Source organism: Antechinus flavipes, chromosome 1, assembly GCF_016432865.1.
Source record: "Antechinus flavipes isolate AdamAnt ecotype Samford, QLD, Australia chromosome 1, AdamAnt_v2, whole genome shotgun sequence".
NCBI classification, from domain to species: Eukaryota; Metazoa; Chordata; class Mammalia; order Dasyuromorphia; family Dasyuridae; genus Antechinus; species Antechinus flavipes.
In genome coordinates this window covers 342,903,881-342,920,202 of record NC_067398.1, presented here as the reverse complement: position 1 = coordinate 342,920,202, position 16,322 = coordinate 342,903,881, and the positions used below count along the sequence as shown (strand labels likewise).

The following is a 16,322-nucleotide window of genomic DNA, read 5'->3' as shown; positions in this document are numbered from 1 at the left end:
TCGATCACGTCAGCACCTTATGGGACTAAGGACGAGCCAAGTGAGATTAATGCCATTATGGTTTGAATATTAATGTGCACATTGGAGGGAACAGAGTGTTCAGGGAGCAGGCGGCAGTGGTAGCACCACGCCCAGCCCCCCTGCTGCCACAGGAAGGCTGCCCAGTAGCAGACGCCTAAACAGGGTGCCATGGAGCTTCAGAATAAAATGGCCCATGAGACCACTCCAGGTGACCTTGAGAGCAGGGAACACATTTATCAGGAGTACGCCTGGAGGAGCCTGGAGCACCTTGCAGCTCCCCATCCATTGGAGCAGGAGGGAAGGTGTGGACTTTGGGGGAGGGCATGCATGGCACCTGTGCTTTCAGTGAGTCACTTTTTTCACAAGAAGCCCAGACCTGGGAGAGGAGGTGGGATTGGGGGGGGGGTGTTGCTAGAGCAACAGTTTGTACTCTGCTGGCTCTGTTGGTTAGATTCACATGAGTGCAGAGTTACAGAGTGATATCCCAGGTCACTCAATTCTACCCCCACAAAAACCAGCCCTACTTAAAAATTCCATATACATCAAGAGAGGTGCAGAGTTGGCAAAGCCCATCCTGGGCTTGGGTTTTATTGGACAGGGAGTTTAATTTGATGCCCAGGACTTCTGCCCTTACATAACCTCAGTCCCTCACTTTTTAAGTTGGTCTTTCCAGGGTCAGCCTCAAGTAGGGAGTAAGAGGATCATAGACTGGGGAGAGGTGGTAAACTTTGGCTCTCATCTGCCTTGGAGAGTAAGAGAGGCAGAGGAAAAGAAATCCTTTCAGTGGCAGCCAGTTCATACCAACCCAATCTAATATTGAGTTTCTCCTCCAGCCTCAGCCCCATCCTGATGCCCCAGGGAACCCACTCAGGCCAGCTAGCTGTAGAGGATAGGGAAGATCCAAGCAGCATCTGCTAGGACTCTGGACCAAAAAGCACATGTTCTGCTTTTAGTTCTCCCAAACCCTAAGGGATATCTGGGCTACCCCACAGTAGCCTGTGCCACCAGAGAAAATGGGCTTGAGACTTGTTCAGCTGCCTACTTGTTCCCTCTTGGGCTCACAGACTTGGTTGGGGTAGGGCTGGAAGGCACATACAGCCGAGTGATATATGATTATAGGGAGATTTTCTATCCTATGAGAAGTAGGCAGCAGGGGCTCTGAAGGGAGGAGGGGTTTTGTCTAGAGCCATAATCTCCCCATACTGGTAGAGGGATCTGCCAAGTGGCTTTATGCCTGTGAGCCTCCAGAGAGCCTTCTAGTCTTCCCACAGGCCTCCCTGCCCCTAATTAGAAGCCCAGAAGATACAACTTTTGAATAACCAGTAAATAATTAAGTTGAATTGAATTTAGCCACTTTGGCTCAGACATTAGGATGTCAAGTGTCTTCCTTTAGTTGTAGGGGCCCATGCTGAGCTGAGCATGGAGATCTCTCCTGAGGAAAGGTGGAATTCAATGATAGTCAGCCTGGTCTCCAGAAGAATTATTCAGTTCCAGAGGCAAGGTGTGTCAGGGGCCCTGGGCAGGGCCAGACAAATCACATTATTCCCCCCCATCCCCAGGGTAAAAGGGGCCCAAGTCTGCCTGAATGGTGCACATGGCTACAGCCTCTGATAAAAACATGTCAGTAATTAGGTTATAAGATAGACAGACTACATGTTACTTATTCTTCATCAGGAAATTAGAACCAAACTCTGAATCCTGAGATTTCAGAGCAAGCAAGTTAAGGAGATTTGGGACTAGAGAGAAAGGGTTTGTTCTATTTTGTTTTGTTTTTTCATTCCCCATGGGGACCCTGGATATCAGAACCCAGACCTTCCCTAGGAATATGGATTGCCAGGAATTGCTCTCTGTGTCTGTCTCTCAGAATGCAGCCAGAGAAACAGATGCAGTGAGATACTCACATAGAGATTGAAAGATGGAGACAGACACTTAACAAATCACAGCTAGAGACATATATAACACATACCGTTGACTCAAGCTTCTCTAGAGAAAAGGGCTCACACAGACATAAAAAGGCAGGCACATGCACAGATATAGACAATTCAGCAACGAGCAGAGAGAGAGAGCCAGCATGCAGGGATCTACTGAATCCCTCACATGGTGACATGAGGAGCTAGATTCCCACCCCACCCCCCTATAGAAAGACACATACACCCACATACATAAAAACAAGGAAAGAGAGATCAGAGAGAAACGGGGAGGGCTTTCACCCACGATATTTCCCATACAGCACCATTCCCCAGGGATTTCTAGCTGCCATGACCAGAAGTTGTCCCAGAGACAGGAAGACCCCTACTCTTTCAGCCTGTCAGCCCCCTTCCTCTAAACTTCTAATCTTAGCAATCCCCTCATCAGCAAGAAATTGATTAAGGAGATGGAAAAGTGCTTGGACTCTTACCCTGAAATCTATGCCCACGGTGGAAATGAAGGTCCCAGCCAGGAAGGCACCATCCTTGAATCGAACCAGCAGACAGGTCTTCCCCACTCCTGAGTCTCCTACCAGCATCACCTGAGGAGAGGGTACAGCAGGTAATCAAGGCAATAAGGGAAGAAGATAGTCACCAGCTCTGAAAGCCGGGAGCTCATTAGGAAAAAGATCCTCTAGGAGAATGGACCTCAGGTAGCACATTGTCAGCCCTGGAGAGACCCAGCCTTGGGACTCAGGTCCACTCAGCCTGATTCATCCTCAGCAGGTTACAGTGAATACAATCAAGCCTACCCCTCTGTCCTGAGTGCCACAAATTTCTGGGTTCCTCAGCTTCTATTCCCACTTCCCTCACAGTGGAACAAACAATAAGCAATAAGCAAGGAGCAGGAAAAGAGAAAAGACTAATAAAGAGCTAAAATAGCAATGAATCTTGTCCCTGCTTATCCCACTACCCCTCAGGATCCCAGGTATGATGGAGGCATAGAAAGTCTAAAGCTTCTCCCTCTTATGAACTGTGCCTGAATGGCTACCTTCTGCCATTCCCCAGGGAATACTGTAATTTGTTCCTACTTCCCATGGGATATAACACTTTTTTTTTTTTTCTGCAGAGAGGGGTATGATTTATTGGCATAGGGAACTCCCAGTGTGTAGTGCTTTCACTAATGCAAATTGTTGATTTGTCTATGAGTCTTAGCACAGTGACTAGCACAAATCAAATGTTTAATATGTTCTTGCTACCTGACTACTAATTTAGAATTGTCTTTGCAGATTAAGTGACTTGTCCAAAGTCATGCATGTCAATAAGTGTCACAGTCAAAATCTGAATCTGACTCCAAGGCTACCTTTCTTTCTTTTTATATAAAGCTTTTCAAAACATATGCATAGATAGTTTTCAACGTTTACCTTTGAAAAACCTTGTGTTCCAATTTTTTCTCCCTCCCTTCCCCCCACCCTTTCCCCTAGAGGTAAGTCTATCATTTAATAGTATTATTAATAATAATAATAACACATAATAACATTATATGTTAATCATGTGCAATTCTTCTATACATATCTCTGCAATTATGCTGCACAAGAAAAACCAGATCAAAAAGGGAACAAAATGAGAAAGAAAACAAAATGCAAGCAAACAACAAGAAAAAAAAGTTAAAATACTATGTTGTGATTCATACTCAGTCCTCACAGTTCTCTCTCTGGGTGCAGATGGCTCTCTTCATCACAAGACCATTGGAACTGGCCTGAATTACTTCACTGTTGAAAAGAGCCACAATCCATAAGAATTGATGTAATCTTATTGCTGTGTACAATGTTCTTCTGGTTCTTTTTACTCACTTCACTTAGCATCAGTTCAAGTAAGTCTTTCCAGGCCTCTCTGAAATCATCCTGCTGATCATTTCTTACAGAACAATAATATTCCATAATATTCATATACCACAATTTATTCAACGATTTATCCAACTGATGGGCATCCACTCAGTTTCCAGTTCCTTGCCACTACAAAAAAGGCTACAAAGCTACCTCTCTATCTAAAAAATGCTTTGCTACCTCTCAAAAATAACAACAGTAATGATAAAACTCACATTCTTATAATGCCTTAAAGTTTACAAAGTACTTTCTTCTCAACAGCCCATGAAGGAGGCAACACAAATATTTTTATATTCATTTTAGAGGAGACTGAGGCTCAAGAAAAGTAAGCCCAGGTATCATGCCTTTTGTCAGAGCCACTACCAAAGTCAGCCAAGTCACCTACCTGACTTCTATTTAGTCTTCCCCCAAGTGGTGAAATAATTGCTAACATTTATGTTATGCTGTATAGGTTATAAAATATTTATATCTTTTAAAAAAGTACTTGATCCTCATGACAACCCTGTGAGGTAGGGAGTATGTATACTCCCATTTTACAAAAGAGAAAACCAAAGCTCAATGAAATTAAATGCTTATCCAAGATCTCCAGCTCATTGGTAAAGCTAGGAGTGGAACCCAGGACTTGTTCCCCCAATCCAGGATTCTTTCATATATATATATATATATTCTTTCATATATATATCCTTTTAGGAGTTTATTTGAGCAGAAACCTCTTCTCCCCAAACTGGCACTACCAGTCTTCAAGAGTTATTAGTTTATTCCCCACTCTCAGGAGGATGATCTGATGCCCCACCTCCACCTAACACCTTTCCCTTCAAGAGGTATGATCTGATTCCCCTATGTTAGCTAATACCTTCACTTTAAGGAGGTGAGATTTGTGTTTCACTCTCTACACTCATTAGGTGTGATCTGAACCCCCCTACTCCACCCTCTGTCTCCACAACAAAACTCTAGCCTTAAGAGGTATAATCTGAGCATAACTGCTCCCCTACATATAGTTTGAGCCTCTCAGGTTTAAACTGATGTCCCACTATGATCTTGGGGGAGCTCATGAAATATGAAATGAGAACATGAAATATAGCTAAGTAGAATATTCCTCTTGGGTTTGTCTTTTCCCCCAGGGAGGTAAAAAAATTGGAGAGAGGAAATTACTACACATGTTCTTATGTGGGGCAGGGGTAATTCCATGTACAACAAGTCAATGCTTTGCCTAACTAAGGGTTCAAACTGGTCTGTACCAGATCCTGGAATGGTCCCCTAAACCAAGGACTCATCTTTTTGACCCTAGGCTGTGGAAATCCCCACTTGTTGACCAAGTGTCTATTCAGAACCCCCCATTTTCCCTCCATATGCCTCGTCTTTAGCCACTGTGGGCAGAAAGACAAGCATACTTCACAGGGTGCTGACCTCTCCTTATTCAAGTTGGTGCCAGTTTCTCAGATTCTGGATGGGCTGGCTGCCCCAGGGTCAAGATTAAGAAACAGCTAAACCTTACAACCACCATCCACTCTCCAATTCATTAAGTCTGCCTAGGGGGCTTGATGGGAAGGCTGTATCAGTCTGAACTTCTTGGGAAGTCTAATGACTAAGAGCCCCAATGGTGTCCATGACTGCTTGACTACTTCCAGACAGACTAGGATCTTTCATTGTTGTCAAAGGTCCCCATCTCCAGCACTCAGTAACCTGGGTCAACACTTTGTCAGGAGGCTGCCCCAGATTGCCCAGAGAAATAAGCAAGTCCCTGGGAATGGGTGCTATAAGGAAACTACTGACTTTAGGGGAGTTACAACTCATCGTCCCCAATTTCAATTCAATATGGCAACACAGTAAACATTTATTAAGTGTCTATTATATACAAAATGTCATGATAAGTAATGGAAATACAAAGACACCTTCAACAAGGGGAATGCAACATTCACACAGATAAGTAACACATTACAGGATAATTTGAGGAGGAAGAGAGTAGTAATAGCCAAAGCCAAAATACCATCTGAGTTTAGTCTTGAAGGAAGCTAAGGATTTTAAGAGGCAGAGGTAAGGAAGCAGTACATGCCTTAGGCCATTTGTCCACCAGCCCTGTGGGGAGGGTTTACTCCTTTCATCTCTCCAACATAACAAATCTGAAGAGTGAGGGACAGGCAAAGGTTCTTTTGTCTGCATCCAGCTCCAGTGGCCAAAAACAGAAGGGGACATCAGTAGAAAGGGATCAGGACATTAGGCTAGCAAGTTCCTTTCTAGGCTTCTAGATCTTCCACTCCAACCTGGGGCCCTGCAGAGCTTGAAGCAAAGCCAGAACTTGGGAAGGGGCTGCAAGTGTTTGCTTAGTAAAGGTCACAGCCCAGCTTCCACTTCTCACACTACTCCAGGGTCCCCACCAGCAGAATCCTGCCCTAGACCACCTGCTGCTGCACCCTTTGCGGACAAAGTCTGCCCGTCCTACCCCAGGGGTCCATGTTCTCTCTTGCCGCTGCTCTTCTCCCTTCCCAGCCTTTATGGTCTGTGACTCTGGGCCAACTGCTCTGAGTCCTTTAGGATTTGTAGCCCTGTGCCAACCACTGCCAGCCCACGATGTGTGCTCCTGGGGCAATCTCCCCAGCCCCTCTGCCCCTCTGCCATCCACTCCTAGCCTGTGGTCTGTGCCTTCAGGATCTGTGCTCCGTCTGTCCACCAACCTCTCAGGATCCGTTCTTCACCCCTCCCCTCCCCCGCTGTTTCGCTTAGGATCCCAGCGCTTACCTTGAAAGCAACGTCGTAGAAGTCGCCGCTGCTGCTGAGGGACGGGCGGCCTGACAGCAGAAGCCCGTTCCTCGGTGTCTCGGGGGCAGGGCCAGGGCCCGGGCTAGAGCCGCCCCCTCCGGAGCCCACCGGCCCGTTCTCCTTGGCTGTGGGCAGAGAAGAGGCGGGCGTACTCCCCGCCTTACTCTTAGGGGTCTTTTTCCTGGACATCGTGGGGCAGGGGTCCCGGGGTCCTAGGAGTCCCGAGGCACGACGTTCACTGCGCTCGGACTCCTGCTCCGGCTGCTCTGTTCCCCAGACGGCGGCGAGCGCCCCGCGGCAGCGCCAGCATCCTCAGCCCGGCGGCGGCGCAGTGCCCAGCGCAGCACAGCGCATCCCCAGCCCGGCCCCGCCCAGAGCCCAGCTGAGCCTAGCCCAGCCCGGCCCAACCCAGCAGAAGCCCCTCTCCCGGCACGCCCCCTGGCCCACCCTGCCTCTGATCGACAGGCCTGGCAGCTATTCAACCCCTGGGCTTCACCCCCTTTACCAGCGGCGGTCGGGAGAGGGCTGAGCCGGTGCAAACAGCATCGGACCGGTCGCTGGGAGATGCCCAGGGGAAAAGGATCCCAGAGTTGGGGGAGTTGGGGGAGTTGAGAGCAGGCAGGGGAAAAGGAAGTCCCCCCTGCTATCCCGTCGACTTCTATAGCTCTCCTTCATCCCGCGCCATTCGGGACTGACCTTTTGGGGGGAGAGGGAGGGAGCACACAGCCACGCACGGACACGCGTTACAGATAGGCTCACACAACACACAAACATATTTGACTCGGTTGAACAAATATTAAACACCTCCGATGTGGAAGCCATTTTGCTAGGTGAGAGAGATGAAATAATTCAATTCAATCTGCATTTATTAGGCACTCAGTACATACAAGGCACTCACCATGCTAGGTTCTGGGCAGAACAGGACAAAAGAGTTTATATTCCATTGTGAGGATCGTGGTTCCTGACCGTGTGGATTTAGAAGGGATAAGATAGTATAATGCAAATGGTAGTCGATAATATTTGTATAAGATATCAATGCTTCACTAAGATAAGTATATAGGAAAAGCCTAAGAAGGAGACATTAAGGAAAAGGGAGAATTCATTTTCGGCTTCAGGGAAACTTTGCTCAAGAAATAGCACCTGAGAAGGGTCTTGGTAACGGAAAAATTTCAACAAGTCAATATCGGGAGAGGAGAAGGTGCCAGGAGAAGCATAGAAGGTACAGAGGTGGAAAAAATTCAGAGCAAGATAGGAAAAGGGCAAGCAGTCCCAGTTTTGCTAGAAAGTAAAATTTGTGAAAGAAAATCATATGAATAAGATCGAAAAGGTAGGTTGGAGTCAAACTGTGGAAGACCCTGAATGTCAGGATAACTTTATTCCAGGGACAGTGGAGACCATTTGAGTAGGAGAACAGCACAATTAACATCATGCTTTAGGAAGATTAATCGGGTATGACTGTCTTTATGTCTAAATCATGTACCGATTTTGACCTTATCTTGATATAGGGTGGGAGATGTAGGTCAAGGACTTGTTTCTGCCACATTATTTTTCAGATTTCCCAGCAGTTTTTGTCAAGTAATTAGTTCTTATCCCAGAAGCTGGAATCTTTAGGTTTATCAAACACACAGGACATTGACTACTGTCTTGTGTACCTAACCTATCCTACTTGATCCACCACTCTATGTCTTAGCCAGTACCAACTAGTTTTGATGATTGTTTCTTTATAATATAGTTTCAAATTTGGTACAGCTAGATCACTTTAGGAAGATTAATCTGGTTGCTCTGTGAAGGAAGGAAGGAGGAAACTGGAAGCAAAGGAGGCTGTTTCAAGAGAAGATAAGAGCCTGAACCAGTGTGATGACTGAATGGAAAGGAGATGAAATTCTCAATAGATACTGCAGATAGAATTTATAGGACTTGCCAAAAAAAATGAGGGAAGAAGAAAAACGATGAATTAAGCTTGACAAACCTTTCAAGCTTTGATTGTTGACTAGTTAGAGGATGGTATCTACCATAAATAAAAAAGAAAGAAAAGTTGGGCAGAGGGACAGCTTTTAAAGGAAAATTACCAGTTCGGGTTTTGGATGCATTAGATTTGAGGCACCAGAAGGATATACAGGTGGAGATGTATAGTGAGTATTTGGAAAGGCAGGCCTGGAGCTCTGAGGTCCAGACTAGAAATACAGATTTTTTTATTTGTATGAAGGTGTTAAGTAAAGCCATGGGAGATGGTGATTTCAATAAGAAAACTATTATAGAGAGAAGAGAAGGGAGAGAAAAAAGGAGAACGGGGATGGGAGGGGAGGAAAGTTTAAAGAAAACTTTAGAAAATTCTCTAATTTAGGAAGTGGAAAAATGATGGAAAGCAATAAAGAGATCAAGTAGGAGCAAGAGAACTAAGAACTAGTAATTAAAGAGGGCAGTGTCATAAGTACCAAGGGAGGGAAAAGAATAAGAAATTTGGGTACTTCAGAGGCTATCCAGTCTAAGCTCCTCATTTTACAGATGAAAAAACTGAGGTCTGGGAAGAATGGTTCATCCACCCCCTCAGAAGCTGACACCCTTTTCTTCCAGGTACAAATTTAGCTATATTCCTCTGCCTACAATGTGCCCTCTAGTCTCTGAGGAAGAACTGCCTTTTAATCTTGTCAGGTTCAATGCCTGACATGTGACTTCTGTCTCCTCCAGATTTGGGCCCCAATTATTTCTTCTTGTCATCTTTCTCTTTTTTCATCTTTAATCTCTCCTTTCCCACAGACTCATTCTGCCTATAATCACACAAGTAAAAGTGAGATTTGAATCCAGGTCATCTGATATCAGACCTAGTGCTAGGGGAAAGTCAAAACATCAAATGCAAAAGAAGGAACAAGCAAGATCTAGGGATTTTAGAATTGAAAGAAATCATAAAAACAGTATAGCCAAAAGTTCTCATTTTACATACAAGGAAATTTAACACACAAGTCCAGGTCCAGTGATTTTCCTACCACATGATCCTGCTTTAGTAGAATTAGAAGAAAAGCCTTTGGATTTCACAATAGGTACTAATGACCCAGGGAGAGCAACTAGTGGAGTGATTGGGACTAAGGCTAGACTGCAGGGGACTGAGAAGTGAGGGGATAATGAGAAAGTGGAAGGCAGGTGTAGATGACTTTTTAAAGAAATCTGATAAGAGAAAGGGGAGGAATAGGATACCGTCCTATGCTTAAAGGAGCTTCTGGATTAAGGGGAGATTTCCGGGTTACTGGGCTAATGGAAGTCAAATAGGTTACTGGAAGAGAAAAAGACATTAGAGGGGAAAAGATTGAACATATTATAGGGAAGAGCCACCAAGGGAGAAGAAGGCTGGGGACTGTGAATTGAAAGAGACATAGAGTAAGCCATCATTCAAAGTGACTAACCCTGCCTTTGTGGCAAAAGTTGTTGTCTCCAGGCCCTGGTTTTTTCATTCTCATCCCTTTAATTATTTCAAACTGAGCTAGGGGAAAGGAGCCCCCTCCTCACCTCTTCTCTAAGCTCAGACGCTCACTTTGGAAAAGGGGTTCTCTGTCAGTGTCTCTGAGCAGAGCAGGAACAACCATCAATGACCAGAAACAGATGGAGGGAAGGAATGGATGGATGGTGGGGTTGAGTGGACAGAATCTCATTCATCCTCATTTAGGGGAGAGGCAAGTCCTCAAAGTCAGATTCTGAGGCCTGGCATGAAGGAAGGACTTTTTCCTACTGGTGTTGACCTTTCCCCTGCACAGGATTATTAGAGAGTACACAGGGAAGTCCAGTTTTCATAGGACTAAGACTCTCAATGAAACTAACTTTCCAAATTTCCTACCCCCAGGTAGGGTAGGCTTTCTGCATTAAAAAGACTTGCCCCACCCCCCACCCCCCCCAAAAAAAGAAGAAAAAGACTTTCTTCCTCCTTCTCCTCATTCCTTCAATTCCCTTCTATTTTTCTATGTACAGGATTTCCAAAAAGTCTTAGTATAGTCTTTTGAATAGTATTTGTTATATTATTATATTATATATATTTATGCATTTATCCATACATGTAACATATATACATTTTATATCAATCTTTATGATATTTCTAGCTTTATAAATCCTAGATTCATGAAATCATAAAACTGGAAGCAATCTTAGATATTATCTATTCTAGGTTATGGTGAGAGTCCATACTAAAACTGCTATGGAAATGATGATAGTTTTTTTAATTTAATTTTTGGGTTTGTTGCTTTTGCCTCTAAGCCTTCTCCTGTGTATGGAGGTCTAAGTCTTGTGATTAGTGGGGGTTTGGGTTGTGCTATTGTTGTGAGTTTAAATAGTACTTTTTGGGGGTTAATTGTGTTTTTGATTTATTTGGGGGGAATACTGATGGTATTTGGTTATACTGCAGCTATGGTTAACTTCTTATTTTATTATTTATTTTTTAACTTAAAAATTTTATTGATGCTTTTTATTTTTACATCATAGTCATTTCCCCTTAAACCTTATCCTCCATGTAATTGAACTCTCTCTTATAATAAAGGAAAACATTTGAACAGAACTAATAGACACAATGACCTCACTGGTTATATGCCACATGCCATATTCACAGATTCTCACCTCTTTTTGAAGAGGAGGCATTCCCAGTCCAACAAATTCCCAACTATCTCTAGTTCTCTGTGCTTCCTGCAATCCCATTCTACAAGAAGATCATAGAGCTCTTGAATGAAGATCCTTCAGGAATTCTGTGACTAGTAAAGGTGTGGAAAGGAAGATTTCTCTTTAGGTCCCTGAGCCTAGGATTTATGCTGAGCTGCCTGTGTGAGATTTTCATTCTTATTACTTTCAGCAGGGAAGTGATAGAAGGAGGAATGGATGACTGTAGGGCAAGAAGAATCCTACAGGTTTTGAACTTTTCTTGTAGGAAAAGGCTGCCCCCTGGAGTTAGATTGTTAGGCTGTGCTCATCCATCACTGACCAGCCTTCCTTTCACCACTGGCCACTGTTTAACCTTTCTCTTTGTTCTCTTTCTCTTTGTTCCTCTCCCTCTCCCTTTTCTTCTCTCCCCCCTCCTCTCTCTCTCTCTCTCTCTCTCTCTCTCTCTCTCTCTCTCTCTCTCTCTCTCCTCTCTCTCTCTCTCTCTCTCTCTCTCTCTCTCTCTCTCTCTCTCTGTCTCTCTCTCTCTCTCATATAATAGTTACCAATATGTAGGCAGTCACATACAGAAAAATAGATGTGGCTATATGTAATCATATACGTACTTATGAGCATGGAAAAGAGGCTTGGGCTTGGAGTCAGAGGACTTAGATTTGAATCTCACACCTAGGCAAGTCACTTAATTTCCCTGGTCCTCAGTTTCCTCAACTATAAAATGAGAGATTGGACTAGATGACCCTCACTGTCCTTTCAATCTCTAAAATGAAACTCCTACTAGCCGATATAGTCATATACATGTTCAAAATCTACATATATGTAGTGATATGCAGCCACATGACCCCAACTTATATACATGTAGGTTACCAGTATTATCAAGACATGCAGTTATATAAGGCATACATAACAGAATGACTTTATCTCTGTCCAGCTTAAGGGGTTCCATTGGGACTGCCTCCTATCTCCTCATCTTTCATGCTTTCCATTTTCTGGTTCTTACTGGTGTGGCCATCATCAAAATACACACATAGATACACACAATTGCATGCACTTACAAACACCATCATATGTCTTTATATAACATGCAACCACATAGATAATTATATATGGTCTCACAAATACACACAATCATAGATGTATAATCACCACATAGTCAGACAGAGAGTGGAATAGCTGAGATACTAAGGGTCAGGGCAATCGTTTTCGAATAAGCAGCTTCCGAGGGACATGTTTAAAGAAAGATTCTTGAAGCAGGAAGTCCCTGCAGTAGACATGAGGCAGGAATTCCTACCAGAAGCTTTGCTTCCCGGGCTGGCCTTAGAAAATCCAGGTATCAGAGAAAGAAAAAAAAAATCTACTTGAATGGATACTTCAAAATGAGCATTTTTGTGGAATGCCTGTGGCAAATGATGCTAAGTTTCTTATCTCCTTGAGTTCAGTGTCCTATTGTAAAGACCTCATCCAGCCTTCCTCTGAGAAGGGCAAGCAAGAATCCCTGAGAGGTCAGAATTTAGCTCTCAGTGATGAGATGACTAAATGGGAGCAACCATTTATTCCTCAGAAATGGCTCAGCCACTGGGAGGGGGAATTCCTGCTGATGCTCCAGCTCCTACCCATCCCTTCCCTTTGCTCTGGGATAGGAGCAGTGGATTGTATTTTACAGCTCTTCCTCCACAGTGCTCCGCTGGATGTAACCAGTCTCTCTACATCTCCATGGAAGGAGAGATGGATGCCCATCAGAGTGGGCCATCTGGCTTTCCCAAACTCATTGGGAACCTGGGTCACAATGAAGCCCACAAGCCACACGGTGGCACCGTGTCACTGGCTCTAGATTTCACCACTGGATCCCTGGTCAAAGATTTCTTATCTGTCAGGCTTAACCGTGGATCTCCTCCCATTTCCTCATTTCACATGATTTCCTTCTTCTGGTTCTTAATGAGAAATCACCCTTAGGTGTGACTGTAGTCTTCCCTCATCAACACCAGTGAGAACCCTCTAAATACGGACAGGAGCAGCTCTCCTATCTCTTCATCCACCCCTCAGAAACGGACACCCTTTTCTCTCAGGCACAAAATTTAACTATGTTCCCTTATCCACAATATGCCCTCTAATCTCTGAGGAGGGACTGCCTTTTGATCTTATCAGGTACAATGCCTGACATGTGATTTCTATCTCCTCTAGGATTTTAGCCCCAATTATTTCTTCTTGTCATCTTTTTCTTTTTTCATTTTTAACCTCTTCTTTCCACTGGCTCATTCTAGGATGCCTACAAACATGTCCAGGAATCCCTATCCTTAAAAGACATCCACCAGACCAGACTCTTCCATCCCCTGAAGCTGTTTATCACCCTATATCTTCTCTTTCTTTTACAGCAAAATTCCTAGAAGGAATCCATCCTCTGCCTGCCCTTGTTGCCTCCATTTCCTCACTTCCTACTCACTTTTCAATTTCTTGCAATCTGGCTTCCAACACTGCCATTCTTCAGAAACTGCTCTTTCCAGTGTTATCAATAAGCTAAATCCAATGGTTTTTTCTCAGTCCTCTTGATTTCTCTATAGCTAATTTCCACTGTTCCACTTCTAAAAACCTCTCTCCTTCTTTCTTCCTTCTTCTCCCCTCTCTTCCTCTTCCTCCTCCTCTTCCTCTTCTTCCTGCTCCTCTTCTTCTTATTCTTCTTCTTGTTCTTCTTCTTCCTCTTCTGTCTCCTTCGATTTCTGTGATAGTGCTCTCTTTCTCTCTTGCTTCTCTTCCTTGTCTGACTATATGCTTTTTCAGTCTCTTTTCTTGGATCATTCGACTTTTGCCACTAAGCACAAATTTGCCAGGAATGTCTTGGACCCTCTAGTTATCCTATAATCTCAGTTGATTTCATTAACTCCCAGGGCTTCAGTGAACATCTCTGTTCATTAGATCCCCTTATCTATAAAACCAGTTCTAATCAAGCTCCTAAATTCCAATGTCGCATCATCAACATATCTAAAATAGAGCTTATTATCTTCTTTTAACCCATCCTTTATGCTAAACTTTCTTGTTTCTGTACAGGGTACCATCATTCTTCTAGTCATCTACTCATTATCTCAGAGCCACCCTTAACTCTTTCCTTTCTCTCACATAGTGATGTTCTGGTAAATGTTTAACAACCGACTACCCCCAAAAATATATGGGACACATTTTTAAGTTTAATCTGCATTCTTAATGTTTTCTCCATCACTTAAGTCTAGACAATCAACAAAACAATAAATCAGGTCCTGATTTAAAATATTTTCTAATTTCCAAGATGTAACTACTCATGGTGAAATTTTAACAAACAGCTTTAACATACTTTGGTCCTTTCCCCCTTTTGACACATTCAATCACTTGAAACTTCCTTTCATTTCTATCTCTATAACAGTTTCTGTCTCCCTTTTCCCCCTTCTATCTTTAATCACATCTTAGCTGATTATTGTAATCATTGTCTCATTAGTCTCCTTGATTCCAGTCCCTTCTCTCCAATTCATCTTCCACGCTGCTACCAATTTGATATTTTTGAAACTCAGTTCTGACCATGCCAATCTCCAGTTCAGAAATATTCACTGGTTCCCTATTACTCCAGGATAAAAGACAAATACTTTGACCTGACATTTAAAGCCTTCCACAGTGTGACTCCCATCTAGCTTTCCAGACATTTTAAAAATTATTTCCCTTCATGTACTTTATGCCAAACTGATTAACTAGCTGTTTCCTGCATTCAACATTGTGTCTGCTGCCTTCATAGTTTTGCACAGGCCAAGACCCATGGCCTTCTCATATTTATATCTTATTCATTGATTTTTCTTTCCCCCAAGTAATAGTGTCATTTTCCTCTTTAAATTACTATTTACTTAATCTATGTACAGGCTTCATCCCCTAGAGGAAGCTAGCTAGCTCTAGGCCTGGAATCAAGAGACCTGAGTTCAAATTTAGACTGGGACACTTATTAGCTGTCTGACATTGGGAAATTCACTTAACATCTGCCAGGCTCAGTTTTCTTAACTATAAAACTGGGGTAATAATAGCATCTACCACAAGATTGCTGTGAGAATCAATTCAATTAATATTTGTAAAGCACTTAATACAGTGCTATATATATTTAGTATATAGTAGGTGATAAAAACAGGCTTATTTCCTACCTATTTTCCTCAGTTAATTCCTTGAAGGAAGGGACAATTTCTTAGGTTTTATTCTTTATTTATTTATTTATTTATTTATTTTTTAGCTTTTGTGTCCTTGGGCCTTAGCAGAATGCTTCATTTACAGTAGACTCTTGATAAATGCTAAGTTAAGTAATTAGATTGATGCCTATGAGATCATAGAACATGTTAAAAATCCCCCTTGTTTTCAATGTAGGATTGATAGTCCCTAATCCTGTGGTGATAGTGATGGTGAGATAGTAGGATGGATCTAAGCAATCCCTTCTCTCAGACCTCAGCCAATTACTAATTAACTACTTCTCCAGATTTTATTTCTTCCAAAAGTTATCAGGGAAGAAAGGCCATATAGAGTAACCAACAGACAAGGACTAGATAGTGACCATTGGAAGAGAGTTCAGAAAGGGATCTCAGACAGGGGTCATGTTAGTGGATTTTGGGAAATCTGAAGTCACAGAAGTTTGATTCTTCTGGCTTGGGATATGGGGCCTCTGCACTTCCTTCAAGGCTCTCTCTCCCTTTGAGATTACTGGACTTCATTCTGGCTCCCCAGCCCTGGAAGATGCTTCCCAAATCTGTCACTTTTCCTACCACCTCACCTGAGAATGATTGTCATTGAGGGTTCAGGAGGTTCTGAATCCCCAGTCCCACACTCTCAGTCTTTATGACCTAAGCAAGGTGGAGGGAGAAGCAGAAAGGGAAGAAGAGTGACAGTAACTGACTGATAGAGGTCCAAACCTCAGGCCCTGGAGCTTCCCTCCATCCCTGTGCCCCTGTCTGCTATTACCTACCTTTAGCGTGTCCATCATGGAATCTGGACTATGTCCCCCACCAGACAGTCGCCGACCACCTTGGCTCCAGGTCTCTGGGCTCCCCATCTGTTCCTGACAGTTTTAGCTCCGGAGCTGCTTGTGGGAGCAGCCACAGTAATGTCTGGGCAGGCACTGAGGGCAGCA

At 43.5% G+C, this 16,322-nt stretch overlaps 1 protein-coding gene across 3 annotated transcripts in view; it reads right to left on the bottom strand.

Annotated features, from left to right (window-relative positions):
* RAB26 (RAB26, member RAS oncogene family) overlaps nucleotides 1–16,296 on the bottom strand; it is a 37,826-nt gene extending 21,530 nt beyond the window's left edge. Inside the window, exons 1-2 of one of the 3 annotated variants that reach the window (XM_051969518.1) lie at nucleotides 16,158–16,296; nucleotides 2,420–2,530 (exon numbers count right to left, since the gene is read on the bottom strand). In XM_051969518.1, the coding sequence (XP_051825478.1) occupies nucleotides 2,420–2,530; nucleotides 16,158–16,244 (198 nt within the window). In that variant the 5' untranslated portion in view covers nucleotides 16,245–16,296. Of the gene's footprint in view, nucleotides 1–2,419; nucleotides 2,531–6,550; nucleotides 6,988–16,157 lie in introns of those variants that run through there. The other 2 variants (XM_051969517.1, XM_051969516.1) reach the window with 2 other exon arrangements.
* Nucleotides 16,297–16,322: the final 26 nt, after the last annotated feature.